Genomic DNA, 17,686 nt, shown 5'->3' on the forward strand with positions numbered 1-17,686 from the left:
GGGCAATTTTTGTGTACCTCTCTAATGGGGTTGACGACATCTTCTCAATTCAATTCAATAAACAAAAACACATGATCAAACATCCACAACCTTCACCTTATGTCGGTTTATGCTGTTATTGTTGATTTGTTTTTCTTTAATCTGCAATTAGAAATATTTGTATAAGAAGTTATTATAACCAAGATTCAAATTCAAGTACACTCAAATGATCGCTTTATATAATTCATGTTACAATATTGTTTTGTAAGAATATGTGTTGGACAAATAGAAAAACTTAAAATGATATGAAAATTTGTTAAAGATAAAATTATGTATCCTCTGTTGGACCACTCGTATCACCCTCTATATGTTTGCTAATAGGCATAAGGTGTGTGTTGAGAATTTCTATACAAATAACTTTAGTTTTAACTAACCCGATGAAAAACATCAGTGAAACTAACCAAGAATGAAGGAGGTTGCAAGCATTCCTCCATGTTGACGTCTAATGGCAGTCTTATTTCTGCAGTCTACATAACATTCCCATTTTGTCATAGAATTCTTATAAATTAAAGAAAGAAAATTATCAAGTTGTAAAATGAAAATTGAAGGATATATAGTCAAAGAGTTGACTATAATTGAAATCCAAATGTAGCTGCCAACAACAAAATGACATGTAAAGATCAAAATAACGATAATAAAAAAATGATTGGTTTTTAAAATATTTGTAAAATATATAAATGTTCAGTAAATATTCGGTAACAAAGATTGTATACAAATGTTGTTGTGTTACCTGCACAATCATGTAAACAAACAACAAAAGAATCTTGTTTTCACTGGGCTGCTCATCGTCGTTACTAAGAATATGTAATCCATTTCGATTGGTTACTCTCGAGATGGCGACATACAATTGTCCGTGAGTAAATACTTGTTTTTAGGCAAAACTAATCCAACGTGATGCAACAATTGTCCTTGACTTTTATTTATTGTCATGGCAAAACATAATGATATAGGATATTGTCTTCGATTAAGAATAAAAGGCCAATTGGATTCTGAAGGTGACAAAGATATTCTTGGAATGCGAACTTTATCTCCAATGATAGATTCACTAAACACCTTCCACAAACCATTTTCCAAGTTGTGTAATTTTCATACTTGTACCATTACATAGCCCAACTCCTTTTTTAAGCCTTAAAATATGTGGTGGCAAACCCAAAAATTTGAGTGTATTCAAAAACTCAGTAGGGTAAAGAAGATCTTGATCTTGAACATTGAAATATGCCTTACAAATTGAGTCTGATGATAAATATATCATTTCTTCGCTTGTGAAATTATTCAAAATGTGTTGATTTATATCGTCAATTATTTCATTTGTAGGTGTCAAGATAGCCCGCAACACAAGGTAACTTGTGTCCCCAATGTGGCTATTTAAATTTGGATAAATAGCGTCAACTATAGATTAAACACCATCATGTGATTTTGGGAGCATCAACTTTTGTTCTATTGATATCCATGATTCTCCGATATCCGAGCACTGTTTTCCATCACCTACATCAAGTATCCAATCTACGAAGTTTTGCATTGCATCTTTTGAGATTGATTCCAACTCATTTGATTGTAGACGCATATTTTTACGTAGCAAATGAACCTCACATGATTTCCAAAGGTATGAATTTTTTATGCAAGCTTGGATCATATCATGCCTATCACCTTTTCGAACTACAGGTAAAATCTGACGAAAGTCACCACCCAATATAGTAGTTATTCTACTAAATGGTTTCAAACCGTTGTCTTCTTTGATTCCTTTCATAATATCACAAAGTGATCGATCTACTGCTTCAAAGCAATATTTGTTGGCCATGGGTGCCTCATCCCAAATAATTAAATATGTTTGAATAATTAATTCAGCTAGATGTGTGCATTTATTGATTGAACATGTTGAAGCCTCATTTGGACTCAAATGTTCGGCCACCCGGTGGTAATAGAGCAGCAATGTCAGAAGTTGCAACAGCTAGAGCAATCTTACCTTTCGATCTTAATTTTGCAAGTAGTGTTCTCCAAAGGTAAGTTTTTCCCATTCCACCAGAACCATACACAAAGAATAACTTTCCAAAGTTCAAGGTAATTGATTAAAGCACAAAATCATGAATTGCCTTTTGATCTGAATTAAGACCCTGTAGCAATTGAGAGTATTCTTCATGCATTTTTAACATATCATAATTTAGCTCCTCCGTAATAAGGCGGTTGTTCGCTTCCTCAATTACATTGCTATTGGGAATGGCCATTCCTTTGTAATCTTCCAAAGACTTGTCGACCTTTCTAAAATGTTTTTGTATCTCTAAAAGCGCATAGTTTTTTAATAGGTCATCTGACAAATGGAGGTCGGGGAAGTTTAATAGTCGGCGTTGCCTGTATAAAATATCTTCAGAAAGCAACTTCGAATTACATTCCCAAAGCAAATCTGGATTAATAATAGTACAATTCAGTAAAGTTATTGAGAAGAGCTAGCGTAGCTGAATTCCAGTACCCCATGTCGCTGCTTCTTTAATAGAATCATCAAATTCTTTATCATCCTCTAGTAAACAAAGTGCATAACATGCCTCCTTACAAGTTAGATGTACAAACCCATTAACAATTTTAATATCTTTGAATGATCGACTGCCTCGTACTTTGTTTAAGAGCATTCGTAAATAAAAAGTTTCTCCACTTGTGGGGAGGAACATAATATATTCTTCCAACACACCTTCCATTTTTCCGTCTGGTCCACTTTTTGCTAGTCTTGTTCCAAACATATTTAGTAGGAAATTCTGTATATGTTAGTTGTCGAGCTTCCATGTCTACAGAGTTCATTTTCATCCACTTTGTGAACATCGTGGTTTCAATTCCTTCTCTATTTAAAATGGTAGAAATACGCATAGATTCTGGAAAATATATTGTTTGCTTCCCATGGTGAAAGGAAAGGCGTTCGACTGCTAGTTCTCTAAAAAACATATTAAACTTGAAAATTCTCCACGAAGCCTCTGATGGAGAAATGTATCTACAGTCAAGATACTCTTTAATTTCATCATGAAAATGCATTGAACTTGTTGAACTATTATCAAAGTTTTCTACATTAGAGATGACTGCTCTAACTCGATCAAGACCTTTGTTGATATATTTGAAAAGATATTTAATTGATCTAGAACAATTTCAAAGCTCGATATTAATATGGGCATCATATTTTATCAAAAGATGTCTATTGTATGGGACTACATATCGACTATCAAGTTGGCTACCATTCTTCAAGATATATCGACCACCATTTCGTCGCATATATATAGGGAACCCATCTTCATCTATTGATGTTTTATCATGAAATCTCTTTGGATAGTGCTTCCCACATTTTCCATTAACCATACATGGAGATTTTTTTATTTAAAATACCACATGGTCCATGTATCATAAATCGTTCAACTGCACTAAAAGTAAGAGGGTCAATATCTTTATCCGAAATTTCTGCCGATATGGTATCATCAATCTTAGATGGTGTTTGTATTTTATCTTCGGAATGTAAGAACACTAATATGTGGGCATGGGGCAAACCTCTTTTCTAAAATTCAACGGTGTAGACAACTAGAAAAAAAAAAAAAGAAACACATAATTAAAAAGAATGAAACAAATAAAATCTTTATGGGATATTTATATTTTAATATTCATAGATTTTGAGAAAAAATATTAAATCAATTGATTTTTATTATCAATTGTAAAAGAAATATTATATAATATTAATTATATTAATTTAATAAATAATAAAGATCACTTAATAGATACAATTACCAGCGAAACTAACTTAATAGATGGTAAAATAATTTATAGAGACTTTTTAGTTGGGGACGGTTACATGTAACCCGAAAAATACGCGCAACATGAGTCCCACACAGGTTAAATAGCAAAGAGCTTTACTTTCATCCCAGTATAACAATGGTGAGATCAATGATACGCCTAAGTTACCAAAATATGGATTTACATTATCTCACGGCGATCGTTTAAGTTCTCTCTCATGTATTAATCTGATATGAAGAGCTGCATTTTTTTAATAATACATAAACAAAGTCTCATGATTATGGGTTTCATTAATCATTATATACATTTTATCATAAATTATTTGTTGGTAAATATCTGAAGAAAATAATGTGTATTTGAAATTTCTCTATCTAGTATTCTTCGTGTACTTCCTGTGTATCAAACAAAAATGTTACCAACTATTTTTTACACTTGCTACATATAACTCCTTCAATATCTCTAGCTAAACTACTGGACTATCCTTCGGAGATTTGTTACCAACAACTTTAAAACTTCAAATTACATGTACTTATACTGAAACTTATGCAGATTGTCTGTAAAATTGATTCAACTCCTTTTTATACTTATATTTACATTTTTGTGACACAGATTCAATGAAAGGAATATAGAAAAAGCATTCTTAATTTCTAATTTTTGCTTTCATTTTCTGTATCATTTTTTACCAGTTTCATTATTATAGAAAAATCTCTTATTTTGTCTTGCATTTTTCATTGTTGCATGTATATCTCAAATTGTGTCCTCATTTATATGGGCTTATCTCTATTTATGCAAAATCATTTTTCCAATTGAGCCACAATATAGTTAAGAGAAAAGAAAAAGTAATCAAAGACTAAAATGAATTAAAATTGTGACAAAATATATTACTTGTTGTGACTTTACCAAATATTTGTTGACGTTTAATATCATTGATTAGCTCCCATAACTTAATAGAGAAAACACGACTAATGATGTCGAGTCTGTCGTCACTTTTTTGTCTTTTAACAGTTTCAAAGAAAAATTGTATTTTTGGCCATTTTGGGTTGCATGTGAATGTAAAGCGCAGCAACTTCTGAGCAAGAGGGCAAGATATTTTGTCTTCCATCAGTCAACCTATTGCTAAGCAATGTTAGTTTCAATTATCCAACATCATGGTGATCATATTTATCTCTGATCATCCTAAATGATTTTACCAAGACATTATGATTGTCCAGCATATGCAAATTACAAGATACTTTGGAGGTAAGTAATTTCATTCATATACAATAAAATTCTTGGCACATTTGTTGAGTAAAGACCTTAATTGGATTTGGAAATTAATGGAAGCTAATAAAGAAAATAAATATTTTTAAAATGAAAACCATATAAAGACACCAAACATCAATAAATATTACCAATCCTTTTGTTTAAAATAAAGATTAAAATATTTTACAAGTTACCTGTTTGTTTAGGGTGGCATTGGAAATTGTAGATGTTGACGAATTAAGTTGGGAAGTTTGTCTAATGGGGACCGTAAAAGAACATAAATGGAACAAATTACAGGATATTTTGGAGGTAAATAATTTCATTCATATACAATAAAATTCTTGGCACATTTGTTGAGTAAAGACCTTAATTGGATTTCGAAATTATATCCTTTTCTTCTTCAGATTGAGCACACCTTTATTTTTATCACAGGCAGAAATCCTTTTAAAATGAAGCAATTGTTTTCTTTTAAACCTTACAAGTTGACACCGGACAAGTTTTTCCAAGCGGTCTTGATCAACCTCTACAAACATATATTACATTTCATTCTTGGAAACAAAGAAAACTTCATGTAGTAGGTGACTGGATTCCTATCACCAATCATGTACCCATCCCTAAACTTCTATAAGAAAGACTAACTATTTTAACACAAACTCTTGAAAACTATAACAAATTCTTGACAAACTTTTCCTTATTCCAAAGTGCATTAACTAATAATGCATCCCTGTAACACTGTATAAGTCAATTTCTGAAAATATTTAGATAAAATGAATAACCAAACAACATAAAAAAATATGTAAAAACAAAATAACCTTCTTGTAGCCTGTAGTAATATACTATGTATAAGAAAAAGGAATTGAGAAGTTAAAAAAAATCTAAAAGGAAAGCGTGCACCAAAATGTAAGAAGTTCCAACTAAGAAATCGTTCCTAGCTTCATGAAATGCACCTCATTTTAAATAATAAAGTGAACTTGCATTTTGCTGAGATAAGCCAATCTTTGTAATTTTATGATCATATGCAGTTACTGTTTTTGAAAATCTGATCGTAGCAGCATATGGAGGTGGAGGTGATTCAGTGATCTTGTGTTCCAAGATCTCTCAACACCTCTCTTATGTATTCATTTTCTCATGTATCATCAATTCTCTCTCTGTCATATTCCTTTTTCACTACCCATAATACATGTTCAGATTGTCTAACTTAGCGAGATGATATAGAAGTGCTTAATGAACTCTTTTATTCTAATTTCCTTTGAGACCCTAGTTTTGATAGACCTTACATAGATGAACTACTTTCTACAATGTTATTTATCCATCTATCTATTTATCTCATTTCAAAAACCTGCCAGCTATTCATTCACTAATAAATCATGATTTCCTTAAAAAAAAATTTCAATTAAAACATGAATTTGATGGAAAGAAGGTCGTGAAAGATATTATATATGACACACAATCATACAATTGGAAATCAAACTGCCCAAAGAAACAAAAAATCAAGGCATCTTTAAATTTAAATCATAAGAACAAAATAGAATAACAGTAAATAAATACCATTATTTCTAGTATTGTGAGGGAAGGTGGAGAGTCTTCTTAAGTTAATTAATTGTTTCCTTCGAAACCTAGCTTGTCGAAACTGACACAATGTTCGCAGACGCCGTTCTTGAGCTTCTAAATTAAAAATAAAAAGTGTGTATAAGATCAGAAAAAAAAAAAATTAGCATAGTGAAAATGAGAATATCAGTTTCAGAAGTCATTAGTTAAAATCATACGAAGTTTTCCAAGCAGGTCTTAAAGACACAAAATTTGTGCTCCTCCTCTGCTTACCACCATTTTCATTCGTCGCTTTAACCTAGCTATTTTTTTTTCATAAGTTTCTTGTGGGCATCGGGATTAAAGGCAAAACTTATTTTGTTTCTCATCACAGAATGTTCTAAGAAATTCAAATATTCAAGTGTTTTTTTGGAGGGTTGACAACATCATTTTAAATTAAGTTGGAATCATTATTAATTATCCCTTATTTTGTTTTATTGTTTGACAATATTTTGGTTGTAACGGATGAATTAAGATCCTACTAAAATCATTCTATTCAAAATTAGAGTGAGCAATATCCCTTATTTTGTTTGCCTTAATTTTTGTCAATGCCTCCCCATAACAATAAGTTTGATGAAGAAAAATACATAAATGAATGAGAATCAGTAATAGAGCAATAGGCAGCAATAGAGGGAAGGTTGACAACACCCTTTATTTTAAGTTGGAGTCATTATTAAATATCCCTATTTTGTTTGATTGTTTAACAATATTTTCATTAATTGTCCCTTATTTTCAAATATTCTTATTCAAACAAAATAAGGGATATTGCTCACTCTAATTTTGAATGCAACATTTACTTTCTAAAATATCAACATTGAACCATATCATATATAGCATATATAATATAAATATAAGTCAAGAATGAAATCATCAATAATTAGAGGGCTTTTTTAAAAACAAATGACATACATCTTTTGGGGTAACTTTCAAGTAGAGCCAGTCGCAGTATCTTTAGAGCAGCTTCATCGAAGCTGGCCTAAGCATAGGTTTCTCCAACAGATGCAATAGGCAGCAATAGAGGGAAGGTTGACAACACCCTTTTATTTTAAGTTGGAGTTATTATTAAATATCCCTTATTTTGTTTGATTGTTTGACAATATTTTCATTAATTGTCCCTTATTTTCAAATATTCTCATTCAAACAAAATAAATGCAAACAAAATAAGGGATATTGCTCACTCTAATTTTGAATGCAACATTTACTTTCTAAAATATCAACATTGAACCATGTCATATATAGCATATATAATATAAATATAAGTCAAGAATGATATCAGCAATAATTAGAGGGCTTTTTTAAAAACAAATGACATACATCTTTTGGAGTATCTTTCAAGTAAAGTCGGTCGCGGTATCTTTAGAGCAGCTTCATCGAAGTTGGCCTGAGCATAGGTTTCTCCAACAGATGCAAGAGATATTGTTTGAACTCTTCCAAGACCTACTGTTTTGACCAAGAATGCAACCAACTTGAGTCCACTACTACACCCCTAGATAAGAAAAAGTAAAATCAGCAAAAAAAAATAAAATAATGCATCAATATATAAAAAAAATAATAAATCTACATACAAAATTAAAATGGAGTAATCAACCATTCTGATTTGTTCGTACTTCTACTTGTGCATTCACCAGTATCCCCAGTTTCTTCTACGGTTTCAAATATGTTTCATGACCTTCTTTCCATCAAATTCCTGTTTTAATTGAAACAACAAATTAAGGAAATCAGGATTTTCGAGTGAATGAATAGTTGGCATGTTTCTAAAAGATCAATATTGAACAATATCATACATAGCATATATAATACAAATACAACTCAAGAATGAAATCAACAATAATTAGAGGGCTTTTTTACAAAGAAATGACATACATCTTTTGGGGTATCTTTCAAGAAGAGTCGATCACAGTAGGCACCGCTGCTGTTCTTTACTCTTCAGGGACTACAAGAGTAAGTAAAGGTGTTGTTTTGACAGCTATAGGAACCAAAATACCAAAAGTGTGTATATAAGATTTCAATCATTGCCTCATAGTTTAACTGAGATAAGGCCATTTTTATCTTGCAAGTAGTAATTGTTTTTAGTATAGATAACAATCCAACTTGAACACTATTTCAAATAAAAAACCAACGAAATGCGTGTTAGAGAGTGTATTGCTAGCACTCTTTTATGACAAAGATATTAAGGCCTTGAGTTAGGGAAAAACTTTGGTTATACCAAAAATTCGTCGAACTTAATTTGTGTTACCTTTGATATAATTTCACTTAGCTCAGGGTAAGTCACGTCATTGGTAGAAGGTGAGTCATTAGCAGCCAAAACAACATGCATTAAAAACAACATTAGTAAAATATGTTGAAAGAGGAGATCATAAGAACACCACATGCATAGAAATTCTAAATTCGAAATGCTTTAAAATGGAATATGAATCATGTCATCCACAATTAAGAGTTTAGTGGATTTAATATAAGTACGTACAACATATTTACAAAACCCGTTGTTCCTCTAAGTTTCATGTAAAGAAAAGTGAACTTCAGATATTTAAAGACATTGATCTATTGTGTTCAATAATATAAATGCTAACACTATTCTCCTTATCCTACCACCACTACTAAATCACAAAATTGTACATGCGAAACATGTAAAACACGCACGTTACAAGGGAAAAAAAAAAGAAGCCACAAACTTTATGTGGTTGGACATTTGTTTTAATACTATATGTCCATGTTAAGTCATGAACACTTCAACAAAAGAACATGTAACTTTGTTATGGCAATGAGATTCAAATTTCCAGACCAGAAAACACAATTGAAAGAGAAATAAATTAAAGCGTGGAAACCTGACTCCCACGCCGAATGAGCTCCCTTGCAAATGGAAAAATACCCAAAATAATATCTCCACCAGAGTTATCAACAAATATGATAACCTGCAATGATAAAGAAAACTGATTATGAAACTGCCCTTGGACAAAATATGTCAGAAGCATAAATTGAATCAAAAGAATTGTATATTTCTTCCACCATATGAGACTTACCTTCTTGCAGGACTTGTTGCTCCATTTTAATTTTAAAGTATCAAGGTCATCAATTATCCAAGGTCGAGGGAGAAGATTTTCAAACCCATCCCTAGCGAAAACCTCTACTAGCTTCAAGAAATTGAGGGAAGAAAAAAGTAAGACATAAACTATACCTACTTGGAAATAATCCTCCAACCTTTAGCATATGATTGTAATAAACATGTGTCTTCTAGTATGCAAATAAATTCATTTGCATTCTCTTCATCATGTTGCATTCAATCATAGAGGAATTACAAATCTTAACCAAAATAGAACTACATAATTTATTGATAGGAGGATAACACTCCACCACCTATCTTATTGACATTGAAAAGTAATGGTGTTAAATTTCTTCAACTTTGACAAACAAAATATTGCAATTAAATCTCCATATATTCTTAATCCAATATGTTACATTGCTTCAGCCACAACAATAAGATAATATACACTTACTATTCTTCCATATTTTAGCATAATAATATTAGCATTTAGCGCACAAAATTGCAGATTATTCGCTTAAACTTTCCTTAACTTTCTTGAAGATAACAGCATATGCATTTGTCTATAAGTTGTTTTCAGACTATTTCCTTACAAAAAGCTAAACGATTATGATAAGTGTTTATGCTAAAAACTTAATTAAATTTTTTATCTGAATAGTAAGGGTCTTAGTACTGAGTCATTAAATGGATCTTTCAAGAAATATAATTTTTACCTGGCATACAGAAGGCAATTTCGAAGAGCTACCGCTAAGCTCATCTTCGAGGGTATCTTTATAGCAGCTTCATCGAGGATATCAACAATCATCGGTCCTAAACCCATCCTTCAATTACGAATCAGCAGATATGGGTTGGTCCGGGGAGAGAGGGGGATGAGGATTGGGAGCATAAGCAGAAGATGATTAAAAAAACGATTTTGCATGCTCTGGGTTGGTCCGGGGAGAGAGGGGGAGGAGGATTGAGAGGAGAATTGTATAGATATTAAAGATATTATGGATTGAGAGCAGAATTGATATTAAAGATATTAGGATATTAGGGATTGAGAGGGGGGGAAGACAAAACAAAATTAGGGATTAAAGATATTAAAGAAATTGTGGAAGGAAAAGGAGAAATAGAAATATGGATTAAAGAAATTGTTGAAGGAGGAGAGCATACTCTCAAGAGGTACACATCAGCATTTTGGTTGATGTGAGAAATATTTGTATAAGTGGATGAAATATGATGAGGTGGCATCGAGAGTCTGTTTTAAATATATATAATTGATTGATAGATTGTGAAACGGAAGTAGATGAAGGTTGTCAAATTGTTGAGAAGCCAATAACTCTAACATATAGACTGCATGCAAAACATGCAATTAAAAAATAGAGAACAATATATGTTGTTACATACTCTAATTAATTATCAAACTTACATTAATTACAGGTAAACACCATTTAAACTAATTATCTCTTATATTTTTTTGACAAAAATTATATTTATACTTATTGTATTGAATTGAAATTGAAATCAACAGATATCAAACGTAAAGCAGTTGTTTTGTTATTACTACTTTATCTTTCACAGTTATAATTCTAATTCACATGTTCTATTTAATTTTACATTTAGAAGAGATTCTTAACCTTTGAATACAAGATACTCGCTAAATTTGTATGTTATATCAATTAAGCTCTCAAAAAAGTCTCAAGTCCTAAGCCCCAAGCCTCTTAATTATAGTGGATTCTATTGAGAGAATTTTCAGCTAATTATTGCATTATTTTTATATGTTTAATGAAAAGGTTCATATGCCAGATATTTTGTCGGCTGAAACTTTTTTTTTTTTTTGGAAATTTTGATTTTTTTTTCTCAAAGATATATATCAATTTTGTAATTTATACTTAAACAAAAAATATTATGATATTTTTTTTCTTAATGATGATTTTGATTTTCTCTTCTCACCTATTCACAAAATTGATTCTTAGATAAAGAGTTAACTAATAATATAAATATGTGGCGATCGATTACATGTTATAACATTAACGAAAGTTTTAAACTCAATTCCTTTAAACTTTCGTTTAAAAAAAAAGAACAATTGAACAGAATGTCTCTTAATATTTATAGTATGTAATAGAAATTCAAATCTAATTCATTGAATTCAAATTAAATTAATTTTTATACTCTCAAAAGTAAAATATTAATAAATTTTTAATAATTTAATTCAGAATTTAAATCAAATACAATTTAATTTTATTTTATTTTTATTTTAGAGGTTTATAGGATTCGAAGACTGATGATAATTGACTAAAAAGAATAGCATGTATTTACTTGGTAGATAGACTCCACTGAAGATCCAAGAATCCTTCTGAAAGATCAATGCTTCTCTATACCCTTTTTTACTCTATATTTCTTCAATCATTCTCTTTTATCATACAATTAATGCTCTCAATTTCTAGTTTATTTAACCAAATATATCATAGTTACTATAATTTAGGTTTTCTATTTAGGGAATTAATATCACGAAAATCTCAATCAAATCCTTGCTATTCACGAAAAGAATGAGATCCCAATTCAACTTATATTCTAATCAATTTATTCAACAACAAATCAAATTACTCATATTGGGAAATCGTATCTACCTATCTATTTAAACACAATATTTTTTTCCTGGACTTTTTCCCAACACAAATAATACATTTAATATTTACTCATACTGTTATTTTATTTCATCTCTAGACCCATTAATTAATCTTACCCCTATATTATTATTATTAATAAATGTGGGTATCTTTTTCATAAATATTTAACTCGAAATGACCACGTGGGAGTCTATCTCCTTCGACTAAAAACAACTCTTATTATTATTATTATTATTATTATTATTATTATTATTATTATTATTATTTATTATTAAATCTAGAATGATGATGGAATGACGGTTGAAGGAGATAAATGGTTTTTTGCTCTTAGCTCTTCGTTGGAGGTGTATCTGTACACACACTCTCCACTATTAAATAAAAAAATTTCAAAAAATTAAGAAATTTTGGAGTTAAAATTTATGTGTATCTTTATTATCTCGTATATCTTCTTTATAAATTAGGTCTTCTTAAAAGTTTTTAGAAGATTTATGTTATCATCATCAGAGTGAACATGGTATATACTTGTATTCAAATTCAACTTATATTTTAATTAGTTTATTCGACAACAAATCAAATCACTTATAATTGGAAAATCGTATTTACCTATTTAAAAAATATATTTAATAATTTTTTTTACTGAACACAATATATTTAACATTTAATGACTAAATAGGATATGTATAGGGAGTGTAAAACAGTATTATACTAAATCTAATATAACTTACATATTTTGCCACATTACACAAATCAACCTCACTTTTATGGTTAGATATGACAAAATAGATAAATCTAATTTGATATTTGTATAAAACTATTTTACGCTAATAGTACATTTCTATTAAACCTATATTTTATTAATACTATTATTTTTTTATAGAAATTATTAATATTTTATTAGCAATAAGTGTTAATTATTTTATCATTTTATCTCTAGACCCAATTGTCTTACCTCCCTCCATGTTGTTGTTTTTATTATTAAAAAAATTAAGATATTCATTCATTCAAATCAGTAAAATACATCGATACAATACAAATCCAAAATCATAAAATCAACAAGGATGAATTTACGAATAAACTCACAACATTCAAGTTAATAACACAAAATGGTAATTTAACACAAAAACGGCAACATGACTAGAAATATGACAAAATTCAAGTATTTTGAAAACATATACTTATGGATTTGTAATGTTGATGACACAAAAGTTATTGATTGAAATATTTAATGGATCAAAGTTAAAATGTCATATAAATCAAACGTGCATTGCACTAAGACGGACGAAAATACCAAAAAGTGCCGCACTTAGACGACGACAAAATCATAGGAAAAAACTAAAGTAAAACTAAAATGTGTGGAATCCACTTATTTAGATAAAGTGAGGAAAAAACAATTTGGAGGGGTGACCCAAACTATAAAGACCAACACCAATTTTCTAGAATATGGTAATTTTCATACATTTTGACAAAACAGATTATAGTTTACAATCATCTTTTGAAATACCAAAATTACATCACATGTTACTTTCTACACAAAATAATACTACTAAATGCTATCCTCTAGCTCTGACTTCAGTTTTACTTCATTTCCTTTAGGCTAAATTACATTCGTGGTCCTTTAACTTAATTTCAGGTAACGTTTTAGTCCTTTATCTTTTTTTTTTTTTTTCCGATTTAGTCATTTATTCCTAAAAATATCAAATAAAGTATGAAAATATGAGTTTATTTGAAGATTTGCGTTACGAATTTGATAAAATTTGTATTATATTGAAGAATATAATTAATTTTATGAGTTTTGATTGATTTTTTTTTTTTAATTTTTGAATAAAAAAGGATATCATTGTTGAAATTTTAAAACATAAAATATCAAATTGTCACTTAAAATTAAAATAAAGGACCAAGTCGGGAAAAAAAAAAGATAAAGGACTAAAACGTTACCTGAAATTAAGTTAAAGGACCACGAATGTAATTTAGCATTTCCTTTACTATAATACATAAGAAAATAAGGGTGAGATAATAATCTCAGTGAATCCTATAAAAATGGGGAGGGTAGTTTGAATATTTTTCCTTAAGAAAATAATGAAAAATTGACATGAATATACAATTGAATATTTTTCCTTAAGAAAATAATGAAAACTTGACATGAATATGCAATGTTTTTAATTAGCCATAGGTCAAACATTTAAAATCTTTTCTTTTACTTAAGCATGGAAAAAATGTACATTCTCTTTTCTCCTTCGTTTCTTAATTTAGAAAAACTTTATAATTTTCATTTCCTTTTATAAGAAAAAGGTTGATCATTTTCATTTTTTCATTTTCTTTTATAAGGAAAAACTCCTCCAATTACCCAGATGTGGGTAACCCAGGTAATTAAAGTCTCTTGCAAATGTGGTCCGACCATGACCCCTAATTGGCGGGAAGAAGAAGAAGAAGAGTCAAGGCTAAAATTGATCAGAAGTAGAAAATGCATCAGATGAGGCATAAGATAAACAAAAAAATTCATCACAGTTAACCCCAATTTCCTAAATCTCAACACATCATAATCATCACTCAACCATATGCAAAATGGGTGATTTTGCATATGCTAAACTTCACATTTTCCCTCACTTTCATATTTTGAAGGAACCCATCATTTCAAATCAGTATGATGTGTTGATTTCAGCTAATTTAGGGAAGTTATTTTTTACTTCAGCTCTCAATTTCTTCAGTCTTCGTTCCTTGCCCCAATTTATTTTGAGTTTTTTCTAGTTGTCCCCGACTTTGCCTTATTACAATGTGGTTGATTACTGAAGAAATTGAGGGCTTGAAACATGCATGCAAGGGGTCGAGGCAAGTATGGGAAACTTTAACATATTGAAAAAAATGATGAATAGTAACTGAGTGGTTGTGTGTTGGAGTGTTTTGAGAGAAGATTGTGGCTGGAAAAACGAATGAAATGAACTCAAAAGTGAGTTAGCATCCATGAGTTTCTATAAGAGAGAGAGAGAGAGAGAGAGAGAGAGAGAGAGATAGGATATCAAAATCACGTCCAAAGAATTAGACTAATTCAATAATGTGTCGGAGTTATGTTTTTTCAAAATCATTAGTTAGATTAAAAATTATTAAGTTATTGACCCAAGACTTTTTCATCCTCCCATTTTAAAACTGCTGTAGATTTTTAAGTAATTGATCCATGACTTTTGCAATCCTCCCATTTTTAAATTGTTGCAGATTTTCCGTCTTTATTAATTTTAGAATTAACATATTGTGCATTATGTACCTTATCATGCCCCCTTAAGCTGGCAAGTGGATTTTGATACACGCCTAACTTGCTGCGAAATTTGAGAAAAAAAATCATTCGCTAGTGGTTTGGTAAAGACATTGACAAGTTGTGATGATGTAGAAATGTAGCGAGTAACAATACCTCGTATGGCTACTTTTTGACGAACAAAATGATAGTCAAGCTCAATATGTTCCTTGCAAACATGAAACATCGGATCACAAAATAGTTGAGGAGCATGAGGAAGAGAACTACATGTGTCATGAAAGAGATAGGTGATCCATGTTAGCTCGACACCAGTGTGAGCCATGGAGGGATATTCTACTTTAGTACTAGAGCAAACAACAACGAATTGCTTCTTAGAGGACCAAGATATGCAGTTAGCACCAAGAAAGACACAATAACATGTAGTACTTCCTCTTGTGATAGGACAACTAGCCCGATCAGCATGACTAAACCCATACAAGGAAGGGTATATGTTGTAAATGTAGCGCAACCCCCAATTTTGTGTGCCTTTGAGATAACGCAAAATGCGTTTAACTGCCTTTAAATCTGTCACAGTGAGCTTGGTGAAGTGTTGACAAGCATGATTAACAGCATGAGTGATATATGGACGAGTGAAAGTTAAATACTGTAGTGCACCTACAATGCTACGAAACTCTGAAACATCAACAATAATATTATCAGAAGATGATGGTTTTTCTTGTGTTGTGGCCATGGCTTTGCAACCGAGCATTTTAGTTTTAGATAACAAGTCATTGATATACTTTTGTAGAGTTAGAAGAAGACCATCCTTGAAGCAAATAAACTCTATGCCCAAAAAGTAGTGCAAAGTTCCAAGGTCTTTAATGGCGAACTCACGTCTGAGTTGCTGAACCAGATTTGTAATGAAGATGTCATTGTTGCTTGTAACTAAAATATCTTCAACATATATTAAAATCAATGTGGCCACTGAACTTGTTTTGAGAATGAAGAGTGAAGAATCTACAGTGTTGCAAAGAAAACCAAGATGGAGCAAAAAGGTGGATAGACGATCAAACCAAGCATGCGACACTTGTTTGAGCCTGTATATAGATTTCTTCAATAGGCATACATGGTTTGGTGTGTCGAGATTTACAAATCCGGGAGGTTGCTCCATATAAATAGCCTATTTAATGTTTCCACGAAGAAAAGCATCTTTTACATAAAGTTTTCTCATACTCCAATTTAGTGAAAGAGAAAGAGCAATGACAAAGAAAATAGTGATGTGTTTAACTACATGACTAAAAGTTTCATCAAAATCGATCACATGAATTTGAGTGAAGCCATCTACAACTAACCTTGCCTTGAAGCGGTCAAGGGAACAATCTTCTTTTAATTTGATGCGATAGACCCATTATGATCCGACAACATTAACATTGGCAGGCCGTGGAACAAGTTCCCATGTTTAATTTAAATGTAGATGATTTTCACAAAAAGAAATAAAAAGTAGAAAAAGAAAAATAAAATGAAAGAAGAAAGAAGAAAAAAAAAATTCAATCTGTGTACTTTGGTAAAAAAATATATCTTCTTGGTTCTTCTGTCAATGTCTGAGAATCCCCATAATGAAAAGGTGGAGAAAAAAAAATGGTAGAATAAGGTGGAAATGTATGCCTAACTCCAAGTGGTAAAGCCTACTATCCTAAAATGTCCTACCCTTACGTAAGACCCATTACAACCCGAAAGTCCTCCAAAAATGTATGTGTTTACTGTATTGTGATTGCTAACTAGAATTTTTTCAAGCCTATGGTAGCGTGATGCATGTTCTAGGATTTGAGCGATAAATTCATAACCCTTTCTAAACACTTGAGAGAAATTTTGGTGAGATTGTGTGAAGAGAGAGTTGAATTTGATGAATGAATGCCAATGTGTACAAATCTTGTTGTCTGTATTTTTGAAAACAACCATAGAGCATGATGAATGTTTTGCAGTAGCAAGAACTTTGAAATTTGAGTTTGATGTAATTTGAGAAATTGAATTTAAGTGTGCATTTAACAGGACCAAATATGAAATTAATTGTTGCTTGGGGACAAGCAATAGATTAAGTTTGGGGTTGTGATGACTCTTCATCATATGCATATTTTCCCACTATTTTAGTCTTATTTATCCTCAATTATTAGTTAAATTAAGGATTTA

General features: G+C 30.7%; 2 protein-coding genes across 2 annotated transcripts; both read right to left on the reverse strand.

The window, feature by feature from the left end:
- Positions 1-1,435: 1,435 nt before the first annotated feature.
- LOC140918740 (ATP-dependent DNA helicase RRM3-like) lies at positions 1,436-1,837 on the reverse strand. Its single transcript, XM_073363534.1, has one exon. It carries the CDS (start codon positions 1,835-1,837, stop codon positions 1,436-1,438), a length of 402 nt encoding a protein of 133 aa, XP_073219635.1.
- Positions 1,838-1,922: 85 nt separating this feature from the next.
- On the reverse strand, positions 1,923-8,944 carry LOC140918741 (uncharacterized). The gene is made up of 7 exons (XM_073363535.1): positions 8,864-8,944; positions 7,942-8,113; positions 5,853-5,863; positions 3,400-3,565; positions 2,720-3,119; positions 2,130-2,385; positions 1,923-2,081 (listed from the first exon to the last, which is right to left on the reverse strand). Exons 1-7 carry the CDS (start codon positions 8,942-8,944, stop codon positions 1,923-1,925), a joined length of 1,245 nt encoding a protein of 414 aa, XP_073219636.1.
- Between the last annotated feature and the right edge of the window lie 8,742 nt (positions 8,945-17,686).

This window comes from Cicer arietinum, chromosome 7 (genome assembly GCF_000331145.2).
Source record: "Cicer arietinum cultivar CDC Frontier isolate Library 1 chromosome 7, Cicar.CDCFrontier_v2.0, whole genome shotgun sequence".
Lineage (NCBI taxonomy): Eukaryota > Viridiplantae > Streptophyta > Magnoliopsida > Fabales > Fabaceae > Cicer > Cicer arietinum.

Bases quoted from the DNA above. Each gene is read 5' to 3' on its own strand.
- LOC140918741 (XM_073363535.1), bottom strand. From the start codon at position 8,944: ATGCATGTTGTTTTGGCTGCTAATGACTCACCTTCTACCAATGACGTG. The intron at 8,114-8,863 runs GTAACACAAATT...TTTCTTATCTAG, and splicing joins TAAGTGAAATTATATCAAAG to GGGTGTAGTAGTGGACTCAA. The intron at 3,120-3,399 runs GTATTTTAAATA...ATATCAACAAAG, and splicing joins TATGATACATGGACCATGTG to GTCTTGATCGAGTTAGAGCA.
- LOC140918740 (XM_073363534.1), bottom strand. From the start codon at position 1,837: ATGGCCAACAAATATTGCTTTGAAGCAGTAGATCGATCACTTTGTGAT.